Here is a 13589-nt window from a genome sequence, read left to right as displayed (position 1 = left end):
CGGCAGCTTCGGATCATTTGGCGGGAACGAGGTCATTGTGCGAACAGAGTGAAATGTCACGGCTGCCGTGATTCATGGCACTTCTCAGGTCTCCGTCCAACTTCAGAGAGCCGAGATGGCAACAACAGCAACAGCTACAGACAGGCAATAACAACACAGAGACAGTAGATAAAGAGGCAGACAGTAAGTAAGTAAGTAAGCAAGCATCCAGACAGGTTTTCGCACCTCCAAAAGCGTCTTGCTGTTCCACTCAACCCGAGGATACACTGTCACGCCTTTAGAGGACATCTGATAACTCTGCTTCCACCGGAGACATGTAAGGTGACTAAAATAGAGTCCTGATAGTGTTGAGTGTCCATGTGCAGCCATGTAACAGTAACCTAGCAGCGCCGCTTGTCTTTCCTTTGAAGAAAAGGCTTTTGCTGAACAGATTTCTATCTGCTTTTATCATTCACATGTTATAATGAGGAAAAAGAGGCATTGTCCTCATCCTCGCTATGTTAGGAGACATAACACACCAAACTGTGAGGCCTGTCAGCCGGTGTTCTCTTTCAGTGGATTAGACAACAAACAGCTCGGGGCTGTGACAGACCTCAGTGTTCGTTATCCATCAACCAGCCACTCACTCACTCACTCACTCACTCACTCACTCACTCACTCACTCACTCACTCACTCTCTGGGTCAGTCCACTATAAACCAAGTAGTAGATTTGCCACAGGGACAACTGGCTTCACCGCTGGGCGACACACACACACACACACACACACACACATACACACACACACACACACACACACCTGAGTGAGTGGCCCAGTGAGTGGCCAGGGGGGAAGCTGTCAGTATTGAACAGGTTTATGATATGAATCACATACATGACTCACCCTGCAGTTTGTTTAACATGGCCTCCATACAGGGTTCTGTAAGGTCTCAAGGCCTTCAGGACAAATGACTGCCGTTTCAAATCGATCTGACAGCATACTGATTTAAGCTTAAGACTGTGGAGTGGGTAAACTCCCTCCCCTTCCTCTTCCTCCTCCTCCTCCTCCTCCTCTTCCTCCTCCTTCTTCCTGATAGGCCTGATATTTTTCACAGAGCGCTCAATTTATGGATTCCTCGCAGGATGACAAGCTACGGTTTTAAAACCTCTGATTCAACTCTAGAACTCACCTGTCGTGTGTTCAGATACCTCAATATCATCACAACGCCCCTCTTTCCATTGTAATTATATGTTCTAGCATGCATTTCAAAATGATAGTGTTTTCTTATCAGCTTCTTGAGGTTGTGGGGTTTGTGTACAGTACAGAGAGCTCAACACCCACTGGCCCGATGTAGCTAAGAGCTGCAACACTATTATTTCTGAATAAAGATCCAGCTCCACATTTAGTTGGGAATTCCCTCTTAGTCACAGCATGAATTTAGAAAAAATATTGCAAATCAGCGGATTTGAGTGAAACTACCGTGGGGACTCATCGCTCTTAAAGTCAGCTATTCTCTCTGCCTCGTGCTTTTTATCTCAATTCCTCCGCTGCATTTCTTTCATCGTCATTGTCGTCTCTGTTTCATGGGGCGCAGCAGCGGACGACTTGATTTACATCTCTGTACTACAAAGAAAGCCATGCAAGGACCGACGCTCCTCTCGCGTTATACGTTCCCGGTCGCACGCCATCATTTCTTGTTTCCCGTCGTCTTCATCACCTATTTGCTGCTCTTTCTCCCCTCTGCTGCCTGTCATCATCTCTCAGTCCTCCTTTCAATCTGCCAAGTCGCCATTTGAATACCTAACGACTACGGTAAATCTGCCCGCACGGCTCACTTTAGGCACTTTCCTGAGGTGGAGATCTAAACCGTGTTGCGTCTAGATGGATCAGCAGATGGTTTGAGTACCAAGTCACAGAGATTTTGCATGAAAGCGTTCCATTACCACGAGCCCGCCTGTTAGTCCACAAGGCCTTTTAAAGGGGCAGGGTTTTTATCCGCTCCATTTGCAACCTCGTTTCCCATACTTGTAAACATGCACTCACCTTTAAGGGGTCCAGAGGGAGAGACGGGAAGGGAGGCCACCTGACAGGAAGAGAGCCATGGGCGGATCGATGGTGTAACCATCAGAAAGGTCTGCTGTCCTGTGTGCCCTGTGAGTCAGCAGTCTGAGCTGAGATGACACTGCAGAGGCGAAGATACAACACACACACACACACACACACACACACACACACACACACACAGAGCGTGAGTTAATAATGTGTGCAGTATAAAGTAGTCAGCGCGGTTAATCGCTGTGTCACCATGTGTCAGCTGTCATCTCGCCGTATCAGGTCCATCTCTTAATTGATTCCGCCACATTACGGAGCTTCTCTGCTGTGCCCTTATCAGTGACCAGCTGCTATAACGAATGTGCTCAATAAACACTGGCAGAGACGCGTCGGTTAGTGGACACTGCAGAGGCCGAGGAGCCATTAAGGACATAATTAAGACGAGCCGGAGAAAAGCAATGAAGCGAAACGCTGTGTGTGTGTGTGTGTGTGTGTGTGTGAGTGTGTAAATAAAAGCCAAATCCAGAACATCAGCATTCACACTTTCATTCAGAGTGCACCAGTCTCCACTCGCCGTAAACAACAACTCATTGTCTCATGATTATTTATTATTTATTATTTTTACGTCTGAACAAACTGTTAGCTCATTATTAGTCATAACAGGAACATTTGTCTCATCTCCTGCCTCCATTAAAATTCCCTCAACAGGTTTGACTGTCGTTACGTTCACATCTTTTGGCTCCGTTGACATTTTTTCACCTTAACAGGAAGTCGACTTCAGAGTAGGTTTGCAGCAAGGCAACCAGTGAGAAATTTAAATTCCCAAAACGTTAGTAAGTATGAAAAACCCTTGACAAACTAGCTTGCATATTAGCTTGCTTGTTGTTAGCTACTGTAGCTGCCAAACTGTATGACGGGCAGCAGGTACAAAGATCCCCGTGTAGCTAATGCTGCCTGGGTGTGTTGCAGCTCGGTACACACTCATGCCTGAGATTTTGTAATTTGCTTACTAGTTTAGGGGCTAACGCTAAAGCTACTTTTGTCCTGCTCTGGTTTACGTCACTGTGCGATAGCTGTTAAGGTGAGTGGAGGACAGGCGCTCCACAGCTACATTATGAAATTGTTGTGTGGATCAACAAATATGGAGTTTGTGGCATCATTCTGTCTTTTCCTCGCTGTGATGTGTGTACAGCTGGTGACAGATCTGGGGCAGTGTTACGGCTGTGTGTGTGTGTGTGTGTGTGTGTGACACAATGGCCCTGCGCCAGCCAAAGACCTGCTGGGGGGATAATTTGCTCGTCAAAGCTTCTGCACAAGTCATTACCACTGATTCAACCTTTGACCTTTACACAGTGGCGCGCCGGAAGCATTGTAGCCAATGACAGCCCTGGATTGCACTTTGGGATGAGAGAGAGGTGTGTGTGTGTGTGTGTGTGTGTGTGTGTGTGTGTGTGTGTGTGTTTGTATTGACGTATGTTTACTTTCCCTCTCACCATTGCTGTATTTCTTTCTTTCTTTTTTTCTTACTCGGTGTCACATTGCTCAAATTAAGGTGCTCAGACTTTGGTGTCGATATTCACACACTCAGAGTCTTATTTTCTCGTTTTGACAGCAGTGTGTAATCCTTCCTCTTCATCACTTTGCTCCTCTGCATCTTCATGAGTTTTGCCGGTTGTCTTTTCTTCCTCTGCTCTTCATCTCTCTCTGTTTGGTCCCTCAGGGCCACCGTTGTTTGGTAAGAGTCTGTCAAAATGTTTCGGTGGTGTTTCATAAGGAAGAACATTAATTTAATTAAAATCAAATTAATTTCTCTGCTCTGATATGAAAAGTTGTTTCTCTGCTCACACTCTCTGCTTTTTTCTTCAGCTCTGACGGCTCACACAGTAGCAACATGCACCATTGACCTCTATGAATCAGTGTGTGTGTGTGTGTGTGTGAGTGAGTGACTGCAGCACACGCCTCACCACTACGCCTCTGTCACACACAGATTGAGCCTGCATGATGGATTACACCATGGATTATGATGGATTATGAGACATGGCATTCGTGAAAACACACACACACACACTTTGGATGTGGCTGCGGCTGCATATCTCTACACACATACTGACACACACTGACCTGTGTACAGAGCATTTCACACAGATCTACGCTTCCCAAAATTCAATTCAAGAAAGCTAATGATTTAATTGTGTTTTTAATTGTTTGTTCTGTTTCTATTTTGGGACAATGAAGGCCTGAACTGAACCGAACTAAAGAGTGTGTCCGTGTGTGTGTGTGTGTGTGTGTGTGTGTGCTGCAGTGTGAGATCAGTGTGTGAGAGATTTTGGTCCCAGGGATGAAAGATTCTTGTTTGTCTTTAATTTTGTCATCGTGCGTTTTTAAAGATTCTGATATCATAGGTTTGTTTTTCTTCGGAGAGCGACTCTAAATGCGTTGCTATGGTAACATTGCGCCACTTCAATCCTCTTCATCTGTCCTCCCGGTCATTTCATTACGGAGAGAAAGAAATCATTCCTGATTAGCCTAATTGGAGTAAAAGAGGTCTGAATGTGTGAGCAGGAAGTGCCTCAGTTTTCAGAGCTGCCGCGTGACAAAACCTAGCTTTATGTACTGACAGAGTGTGTTTATATTTGACCACACACCCGGAGACAAGCTATAGATTTACGATTCTGACATGGCAACGTGCGGAATACTAACACGCTCACGCACACACACATAAACACACTCAGACTCACTTCTTTACCAGATTGAGACGGGATGAGCGCCGAGCTGCACGGCCGTAACCCTGACAGAGTGATTTAAAGTCACATTTACACACACACTCACACACACATACACACATTCCGCTCTCTCTCAGCTCTTATCCTCTTTGCTTCTCCAGATCAAATCAATCTATAGTATGTGTGTGCTGTAAGCCTTTAAAGCCACCTATAGCTCCTCTTGTGTTACCTACGCTTCACTGACTGACACCACTGCTACGCGCATTAATCAAGTGTTTTGAGCGCCAGAGATTGAAGTGGTGTGTGTGTGTGTGTGTGTGTGTGTGTGTGTGTTGTGTTCCTCCCATCTCCCTCTCCTTTCAAGAACACACTTGATAGGTGCTCATGTGATGATAGTAAATGAGTGCAATGGTTGCTGTTTGCATGGGCCATGTAGGTCCTGTGTGTGTGTGTGTGTGTGTGTGTGTGTGTGTGTGTGTGTGTGTGTGTGTGTGTGTGTGTGTGTGTGTGTGTGTGTGTGTGTGTGTGTGTGTGTGTGATCTACTCTCCTTTATTTGGAGAAGGTCTGGTAAAAGATGAGTTGCCAAAATCAACTGTGACAGACTGCAGCAGGATATACAGTTCAAATAAAGAGTCCCTGTAATGTCCTGCCTGTAGAAACCATAAGATGAGTTAGGAGAAGTTACATTTACAGCAGACAGCAGTGACTAATGTAGAGAATAAGGTCAACAGGATAAAGTCGTTACTGTGAAATAGAGAAATGTCAGCAGCTACTGTAAGCGGGGCTGCGCATGATTTGCTCGTCCTGGTACATACACACTTTACTCACACGTGCTTTCTCTCACACACACACACACACAATGGTAGGGTTATAATGCGGTTCCTACCAGCCGTTAATAAGCGCAAGATGGGTGAACGCACTCGGCTCCTGAGAAACTTCACGGTGCAATCACAGAATTTTATTAGAGGAAGGGACAGACGGCGATAGGAAAATGCGCCTGACTACGCAAGAGCACTCTCTCTCTCCCTCTCTCTCTCCTATCATCACTTGTGCAGATGTTATTTTAGTAAATATGTGACATTATTATCATTCAGGACCCTTTGAGTCCAGTCCGGACTCTTGCTGCTTGGTGGTCAGTTTTTGTGGTTGCCAAGGTGACATCACATCTATGCAGTTTCAGTTTCCGTGACTGTTAAACTATCACGGGTTTCACTATTTTTGCTTCCTTTACGAAAAAATGAAAGTAGTAATAGACACAACAGGCTGAGGGAAGCAGCGTTTCCATCATAAGAGAACTGCATATTGGTGGAACTGTGTTTGTGTCCACAGATGGACTTTTCCAGCCTGTCTCCCCCCCTGCTGCTTATGTCCTCCTGTGCCTCAGCTTTCTGGCCAAAATACAAGGTTCAGGACACTTAATGTGACCTTTACTGATGGCAAACATGTGGCTGGCTGCAGGAGCATAGAATAAAGAACTGCACTCCTGTTAAGCTTTTTAATACTCGGCAAACGCTTTGGGCAACATGCCCTTCTTAAGCAATCAAGATAAGAGTTCAAAAAAGCACAGCAGCTGCAAAAGAAAATAAGATAACCTTCCCCTAGTGGCTCCTTTATTGTCAGCATGACGGTTTTTTAATCGCTTAGTCAAGTTTCTATTCCCGAGGCGGAGTGAATGAGAAACAAGTGGAACATGTGAAGTAAAAGAAGGATACAGATGAATGAGAAGGAAGACGGGCAGGGGTGAACAGAAGTGAGTTAGAAGCTCTCAAAGGAAGATAGAGGCCAATGTTGATGTCGAGATTGAGAATGATAATAAAAATAATCGCAGGTAAGATCACATTTTCATCTTAGTGTGTCATTTCCATCATGCAACATTTGGCAAAAACAAGAGTGAGTCAGTGCGGTTGGACGAGTCTCTGGCAGAGCTGCTGTGATGAATCATGAATCAGAAAGCAGCCCCAATTCTCCAGCGTGAAGATGATAGAGCGTGACTAATGGCTGCTGGAGTGATTCAGCTTTTGATTTGGAAAAAGCGCCAAACGCCGAGTTGAGAGACTGAAATTGAAATGAAAGCGGCTTCAAAAGGCACAGCCGTGGCAGAAGACGCTGTGAGACAAAAAGGGAGAGGCAGAGGGACGCTCCTCCTCTCCCATCCTCTCCTCCTCTCCTCCTCTCCTCCTCTCCCCCGCCTCCACCCACCCTCACCCCAAGGACGGTGTTACTCCACTTCCAGCCCTCTATCCAAAGCTAATGCATTTCGCTTAAATATTTCAATATGCTCCTCTTCTGTTCTGTGCGAGTGCCGAGTTCAAATCCTGCCAGCGGTTTGATGTCTGAGAGCACGAGGAACAACCGCCAGAGACCCACATCAAAAAGACGGAGCGATAAGGGCGCCAGCGAGGATGTGGGAGGCTGATACACATCACAGAGACAGGCCTTACCTGCATACATCACTGCATCATGGAAATTGTCTCTCCACGTGTGTGTGTGAGTGTGTGTGTGAGTGTGTGTGTGTGTGCACTTAACATAAAGCAGCATGCCAGCTGATGCAATGTGCAGCAAGCTTTACCGCACCAATTGTCAGATGTGGTTCTGCTCTGTAAGCTCTGGTCTGACAGGCAGTCGGGTAAAGCACGAGCGAACACACACACTCACACACCCGCACGCTTTTATGAAAGACCCCTAAACCTTCACACAACACCTGAGAAATCCACTTCCCACTTCATAAAAGTTTACTTAAGATCTATTTACATGCGTCTGTGTAAAGCGAGCAGCTCCAGTTTTATGGTTTAATCATCTCCACTCTTCCCCCTCCTGGTCTCCTCCTGGTCTCCTCCTGGTTCCTCCTCGCCTCCTCTCTTTCTCCACCTCTGTCTCGCCATCTCCTGTCGTCGCTCCATCGCCTCTGACATTATATTCTGTGACAGCCATCGAACCTGGAGGAAATTAAAAGTCTTTGTGCGATGTTGATCTTCCCCCGCGGACAATTTGAAGACAATAACGTCTGTCATCGCTGTGTGTGACACGTCTGCTTACACACACACACACACACACACACACACACACACCAGAGGAAGAACTGGGAGTTTCACGAGTGCTTGGTTTAACTAGTCGACAAATTGATTGTTCTTTTTAAAACAGTGGCTATTTTGTGTGTGTGTGTGTGTGTGTGTGTGTGTGTGTGTGTGTGTGTGTGTGTAAAAATATATATTCGCTCTTTTACTGATGTAAAACCGACAGATTACGAAATTGACCAGCATACTGAAACACACTGATGTGCTCTTTGTGTGTGTGTGTGTGTGTGTGTTTGTTTTCCAGTTGCCGAACCAGTAACCGGAAAAGCCTCATCCTGACCAGTACGTCCCCCACACTGCCACGGCCGCACTCGCCACTGCCCGGACACATAGGTGAGTACGGAAGGCGTGGAGGTAAAGATGAACCTGAGTGATGTAAACAATCTAAACTAAACAACATGCTCCACTCAGCAGAAAACACTTTGTTGTACATTTTGCCTCACATTTAGTAGATTAGTAAGTTAGCTTAGTTAGTTTATGTATGTAGGTATTTATTTTCATCGTTCTCAGTTGTGTGTATGTTTAGATCGCTTATATGTAAGTAAATATCTGATCTGTGACCTCTGACCTTGGAGGATCTTCATAAACTAAAGATATCCACTTTCCGCCATATTTCCACTCTTTTGAATATTTGGACGTTTGCATTCTTATGCATAAAATAGCAGCAGGGGAGCCGACCTACAATGAGCATACACCTGCACACACACACACACACACACACACACACACATACACAGTTCTTTCATTAGGATGCAAAGAGCTTTCAAAGCCTCTGTTAGCAGTGAAAGATGAAAACAAGCTGTCAAATTATTCTGGACGGCGGCTGCTAGAAATGCAACCTTCCCTTCAGTGAGCGTCTGACGGGCGGGAAACACAGAGCTGACATCCAGAGCAGTTACCTCAACCCCAGTGTTTGCAGTGTGTGGTTGAATGTCGTACACAGTTTCTGCTCTCTTAAGTTTGTTTGTGTGTGTGTGTTTTAATAGGAAGCAGCCCACTGGACAGCCCGCGCAACTTCTCACCTAGCGGACCCGCCCACTTTTCCTTCGCCTCCTCCAGAAGGTTTGGCTCTGCTTTCTTTCTTCACACCTTAACTCACACATCCGGCAACACATGACCAGTGCGGAGGTAGAGGATCCAAAGTATTTTTATGCGACTCTCCGAGGGAAAGCAATAAACACACACACACACGCGCGAACACACACAAAGTGAAAGTTCAGACACAGCAAAGTCATCGGCACGGCGCTGCCACAGAGGAGCCGTGTGACAGCGGGCTGAGATGAATGGATGGTGAGGTGCCAGGATCCTGCCCAAACATGAATCCCTCATCAGTCACTCAGAGCCAAATGTCAGACGCAGTGGAGGCTGGAGGAGGCCCGAGGGAAGGAGGCAAGGATGAAAGTGTAATGGGATAGATTGAATAGAAATATAGGTGCTGGAATTGCTTGAGTGCGGCCGCGCTGTTGTCTGTTGTCTGCAGAGACTGAAATAGAGAAATTGGAGTCCGGGGCTGCTGAAAGTGATGAAGAGATGCAGCGGTTATCCTATTTCCTTCTAACATTTGTTCTCCTCCTCTCCCCGATTTCTTTCTCATGTCTCTCCCAGGGCTGACGGTCGGCGATGGTCCTTGGCCTCTCTGCCCTCCTCAGGATATGGCACCAACACGCCCAGTTCAACAGTAAGGATTACTTACAACATGGCGGCACAAACATGACAGTGATCGCATCCCCCCTCCCCCTCCCCAGCCCGTCCATTCTGCGGCGTAAGATAAGCTGAGCAGATGCGCCCTCGTAACACAAATCTTGTGCCTTTCAAACTCCGAAGCCGCAGCGTCGCAGCATTGTGCCGAACAGAGAATTGAAACGCAGCGGCGGTGAATGGAGCCAGGAACGATGTCAACAATGAAACGCTGATATAGAGAAATAGAGGGACGGGATAAAAATAATGATTGATGCCAGAACTAACGGACAGACACAGAAGTCTATTTAAGATTTTCATGGCTGAGTAGATTTGTTTATTATCCTGCACAAAAGATATCTTGCTGAAATGATTTGCATATATTATCATGCATAACATCATCATGGCTGCGCTCGTGCTCGCTCCTTCCCTCGCTCCCGTGTTCTACTTTTGTTTTGTTCTGCTTTGAAACGATTACACGCCGTCCTAGCAGCTAAACGCCGCGCAAACACACACACACACACACACAACTTTCCATAGTTTGACTCTTTCCTTGACTTTCCCCTTGCTACTGTAACTCTGAGCGTGTTATTCTAAAGTATTTTAGCACCGGGGGAACATCCATCACGCTTTGAGAGTGGAGAAAATGATGATTTAGCTTTTTTTCTGTAAAGAAATGGAAGAATAATGGAACAGAGATGCAACTAGTCTCTTCTTCTGCGGTGTCTGTGTCTCTATCAGTCATCTCCTCCTCCCCAGAGAGGCAGAGAGAGAGAGAGGAGATAAAAAGAGGAAAACATACATGCAAAGAGTGTGTGTGTGTGTAGGAGGTGAAGCAGAGTGAGAAAGATAGCAACAGTATTATCTTGAGTGTGTATAGATGCTTTAAACGCGGGCGGCGCCACGGTCTGTCCGAGAGATGGAAACGTCTCGTCCCTTCGCCTGCAGGCCGTCGCTCCTCACACTTACCCGTCTTCATTCCTCGACGCCGTCTCGACTTCGACACTCCTGCCGCTTCTTTCACGGTCATTACCCGCTCCATCAGTCCCACCTGGACCCTTTGCATACCGAACAGGACACAGGAAAAGGCCTGAGGAGGCGGGATAGTGGGGATAGTAGGTAGATAATTGGGAAAATGTAGAGTTGAGGATAAGAAAAGTTGCAGGTGAAGAATTTAAAAGGAAACACAGACACACACACACAAACACACACACACACACAGTATGTATGGAATGGAATGGAATGTTTTCCCCATCGTCTCCTGGGGAAAGCTTTCCATCGATTCCCCCCGTGGTCGGCCGGACTCTGCAGCCTGTCCTCGTCCTGCCTGGAGCGTCTAATGGATTTTTATGGCGGGAGTCGTTTGTGTGGCCGGAGCCGAACCGTGTTTCCCCATTGGGAGCGGCGTTCATTAAGCCGCTCATTGATCCGGCCTGCTTTATTCTCTGCGACGCATCAGGCGGGGGGGGGGGGGTCTTTTGTTTATGACCAGCGCCGTTAAAGCTGCACCCAAACTCCTGCTCTCTGTTCCTCCGGAGGGATTTTCATCCGCTGACTGTTTTCTTGCTGCTCTTTCCTCCCACACTCGCTCCCTCTGGGCCGCTCCATCGTCTCTCCTCCTCTCTCTTCTGTGCTTTTCAATCCTTTAAATTTAAATGTCTGTTTGTTTCACTTTGTTACAGAACAGCCGCTCTCTCTCCTCTCCTCTCCTCTTCTTCCTCTCATCTCACCTCACCTCTTTCGCCGCCACTCGTTCCTTTCTCGCCTCTTTGCCACGGAAGCGGATTGAACACGAGCGATGTCGACGTTTTTGTTTTGACTGTTTTCCAGATGACAACAAAATCAATTGTTGAAGTTGTTTTGAAAAAGGCTTTTTCTCCAGACAAATCTGATTCCTGATTCCTTCTCTTCTGCCGTTGATAAAGGAAGAGGAATCCAGCTATGATGAGGCTGCAACAGCTGCTTATCTTTGGGAAACATGTTGTTATCTCAAGAAAGAGATTGGTTTTCTGCAGATAATGACAAAGTTCTGATTACAGGATTATTATTTATTCTCGTTTTCTCGATGGAGATATTTTACATCAGTAATGACAGCCTCTCTCTCTCTCTCTCTCTCTCTCTCTCTCTCTCTCTCCCTCCCTCCTCCCTGCCCCCCACACACACATCTTTCTGTCTTGTGGTCTCTCCCTCTCTCCCCCCCCTCTCTCTCCCTCTCTCTCCCCCCTCCTCACCAGTCGTCCAGCTCATCACAGGAGCGTCTCCACCAGCTGCCCTTCCAGCCGACCATGGACGAGTTACACTTCCTCTCCAAGCACTTTGGCAGCACGGAGAGCATCACCGATGACGACGGGGGCCGCCGCTCGCCGCACGTCCGGCCTCGCTCTCGGAGCCTCAGGTGAGGCGGTGGTCCATGCTAACTGCAGACGCTCCCCCACCCGGTGCTTAGCCCACTTTGTGCTGCACTGTCTTTCTCTCTTTCAACAAAAGGAAGTGGAAGTCTCTCACCTTGCAAATGTTCTTATTATGTTCTTATTTGAATACTTATATCATATAATTATTAATAATAAGAAATGATGACGAATACATTTGTACAAAATAATTTTCAACAAGAGACGCAAAAATAATCAAGAGCGGGACCTTAATCAGCGACTAAGAGCTCTTAATGGCTCATTTCAGACAAAAGCCTTTTGTTGCTTTTTCTCAGCAAGAAGATAGATTTGTCTTTTATTCCGATTTAATGGAATTTCTATGTTTTTCTCTTGGATTTTTAAACATACAGGGTTTGTTTGAAGTTTTTGCAGCCATTAGGATTTAAATCCTCCTGTGTCTCTCATGTGTGTTGCCTGTTGCCTCTGGTTGGAGGTTTTACCTTCTATATTATCTCCACCCTCCAGCGGGCTCAGGCTCTCCAGAGTGAAACTGTTTCTCCATTAGCCAGGGTGTCTGGGGTATCCTCAACCCCACACACACACACACACACCTATTACAGTTTCTCCTTCAGGCTGAAACAGACCTAACTCCATACGGCCCGTCACTGCTTATCAGTATTCAGGTTTGGTGTTGAAAAAGCTCCTCAGCGTTTTCTGGCCTAGATAACATCTTCGTGTGGTTCCTCAGTCAGAGTGTGTGTGTGTGTGTGTGTGTGTGTGTGTGTGTGTGTGTGTGTGTGTGTGTGTGTGTGTGTGTGTGTGTGTGTGTGTGTGTGTGTGTGTGTGTGTGTCTGTGTGTGTGTGTGTGCGTGCGCGCGCCCCTTGTCACGCCTCATCACTATTCACGCCGCGTCGTTCTGTGAAGCTAAACTGTCATGGCCAGAAAACAGATTTTAATGGTCTCCTTTCCATTTTTGAATGTCAAACAAACCCCGCGTCATGTGGCTCGTCTCCACTCTGATGTACACAGCGGGGGCTTGTCTTTTGCTTCTCTCGTCTTTGCAACTCTTCATACACCCCCCCCCCCCCCCCTCCCCCCCTTGTGTCTTCTGAATCCACACGTATGATGGGAGGATGGTGGCTGGAGGTGTGGAGGCGCCTCTGGATCCATTAGAGATGCCAAGCGCGGCGAATTCCAGATTGGTTGATTACCATAATACACCGATGGAGGAAAGCACTGAATTATTCCATCGTTGAAGTTGGAAAATACAGACTTGCACGTCTGGTTTTGTCTGCCTCTGCCTCCCCTCACTTTCTTGCCGTCTTTTTTTTTTTTGCCTGCTCTCATTTTCTCACTCAATCCTGTATATTACATTCCTGCTCGGTGTGTGTGTTTGTGTCTCTGCAGCCCCGGGCGCTCTCCATCCTGCTATGACAATGAAATAGTGATGATGAACCATGTCTACAAGGAGCGCTTTCCCAAGGTCAGCCTCACACACACAAATGTGCAGGTGGAAAATGTGCATCCACACACACACACACACACACACACATACACACACATACATCCAAACACATGTAATATTCATACGCTGCATTTCTCTCTGGTGTCGTACATTACCACTCATTTTTCATAAAGGAGAGAACGCCATTACTTCAGGAAAAGCACTTGACAGCAATTATATCTCAGTAATTATCCGACAATAAGGGCAAG

At 46.7% G+C, this 13589-nt stretch overlaps 1 protein-coding gene across 1 annotated transcript in view; it reads left to right on the top strand.

The window, feature by feature from the left end:
- Positions 1-13589, top strand: part of mast1a (microtubule associated serine/threonine kinase 1a) — a 49515-nt gene that overhangs the window by 15225 nt on the left and 20701 nt on the right. Inside the window, exons 3-7 of the mRNA XM_076170289.1 lie at positions 8074-8162; positions 8816-8891; positions 9435-9507; positions 11741-11901; positions 13284-13359. Of these exons, the coding sequence (XP_076026404.1) occupies positions 8074-8162; positions 8816-8891; positions 9435-9507; positions 11741-11901; positions 13284-13359 (475 nt within the window). The remainder of the gene's footprint in view (positions 1-8073; positions 8163-8815; positions 8892-9434; positions 9508-11740; positions 11902-13283; positions 13360-13589) is intronic.

The sequence above is a fragment of the Genypterus blacodes genome, unplaced genomic scaffold (genome assembly GCF_046128005.1).
Source record: "Genypterus blacodes isolate CSIRO-AG114 ecotype Tasmania unplaced genomic scaffold, CSIRO-AGI_Gbla_v1 ptg000216l_1, whole genome shotgun sequence".
In the NCBI taxonomy this organism is placed as follows: Eukaryota; Metazoa; Chordata; class Actinopteri; order Ophidiiformes; family Ophidiidae; genus Genypterus; species Genypterus blacodes.
The sequence above is the reverse complement of the archived record's forward strand: the minus strand, read 5'-3'. Positions and strand labels throughout refer to the sequence as shown.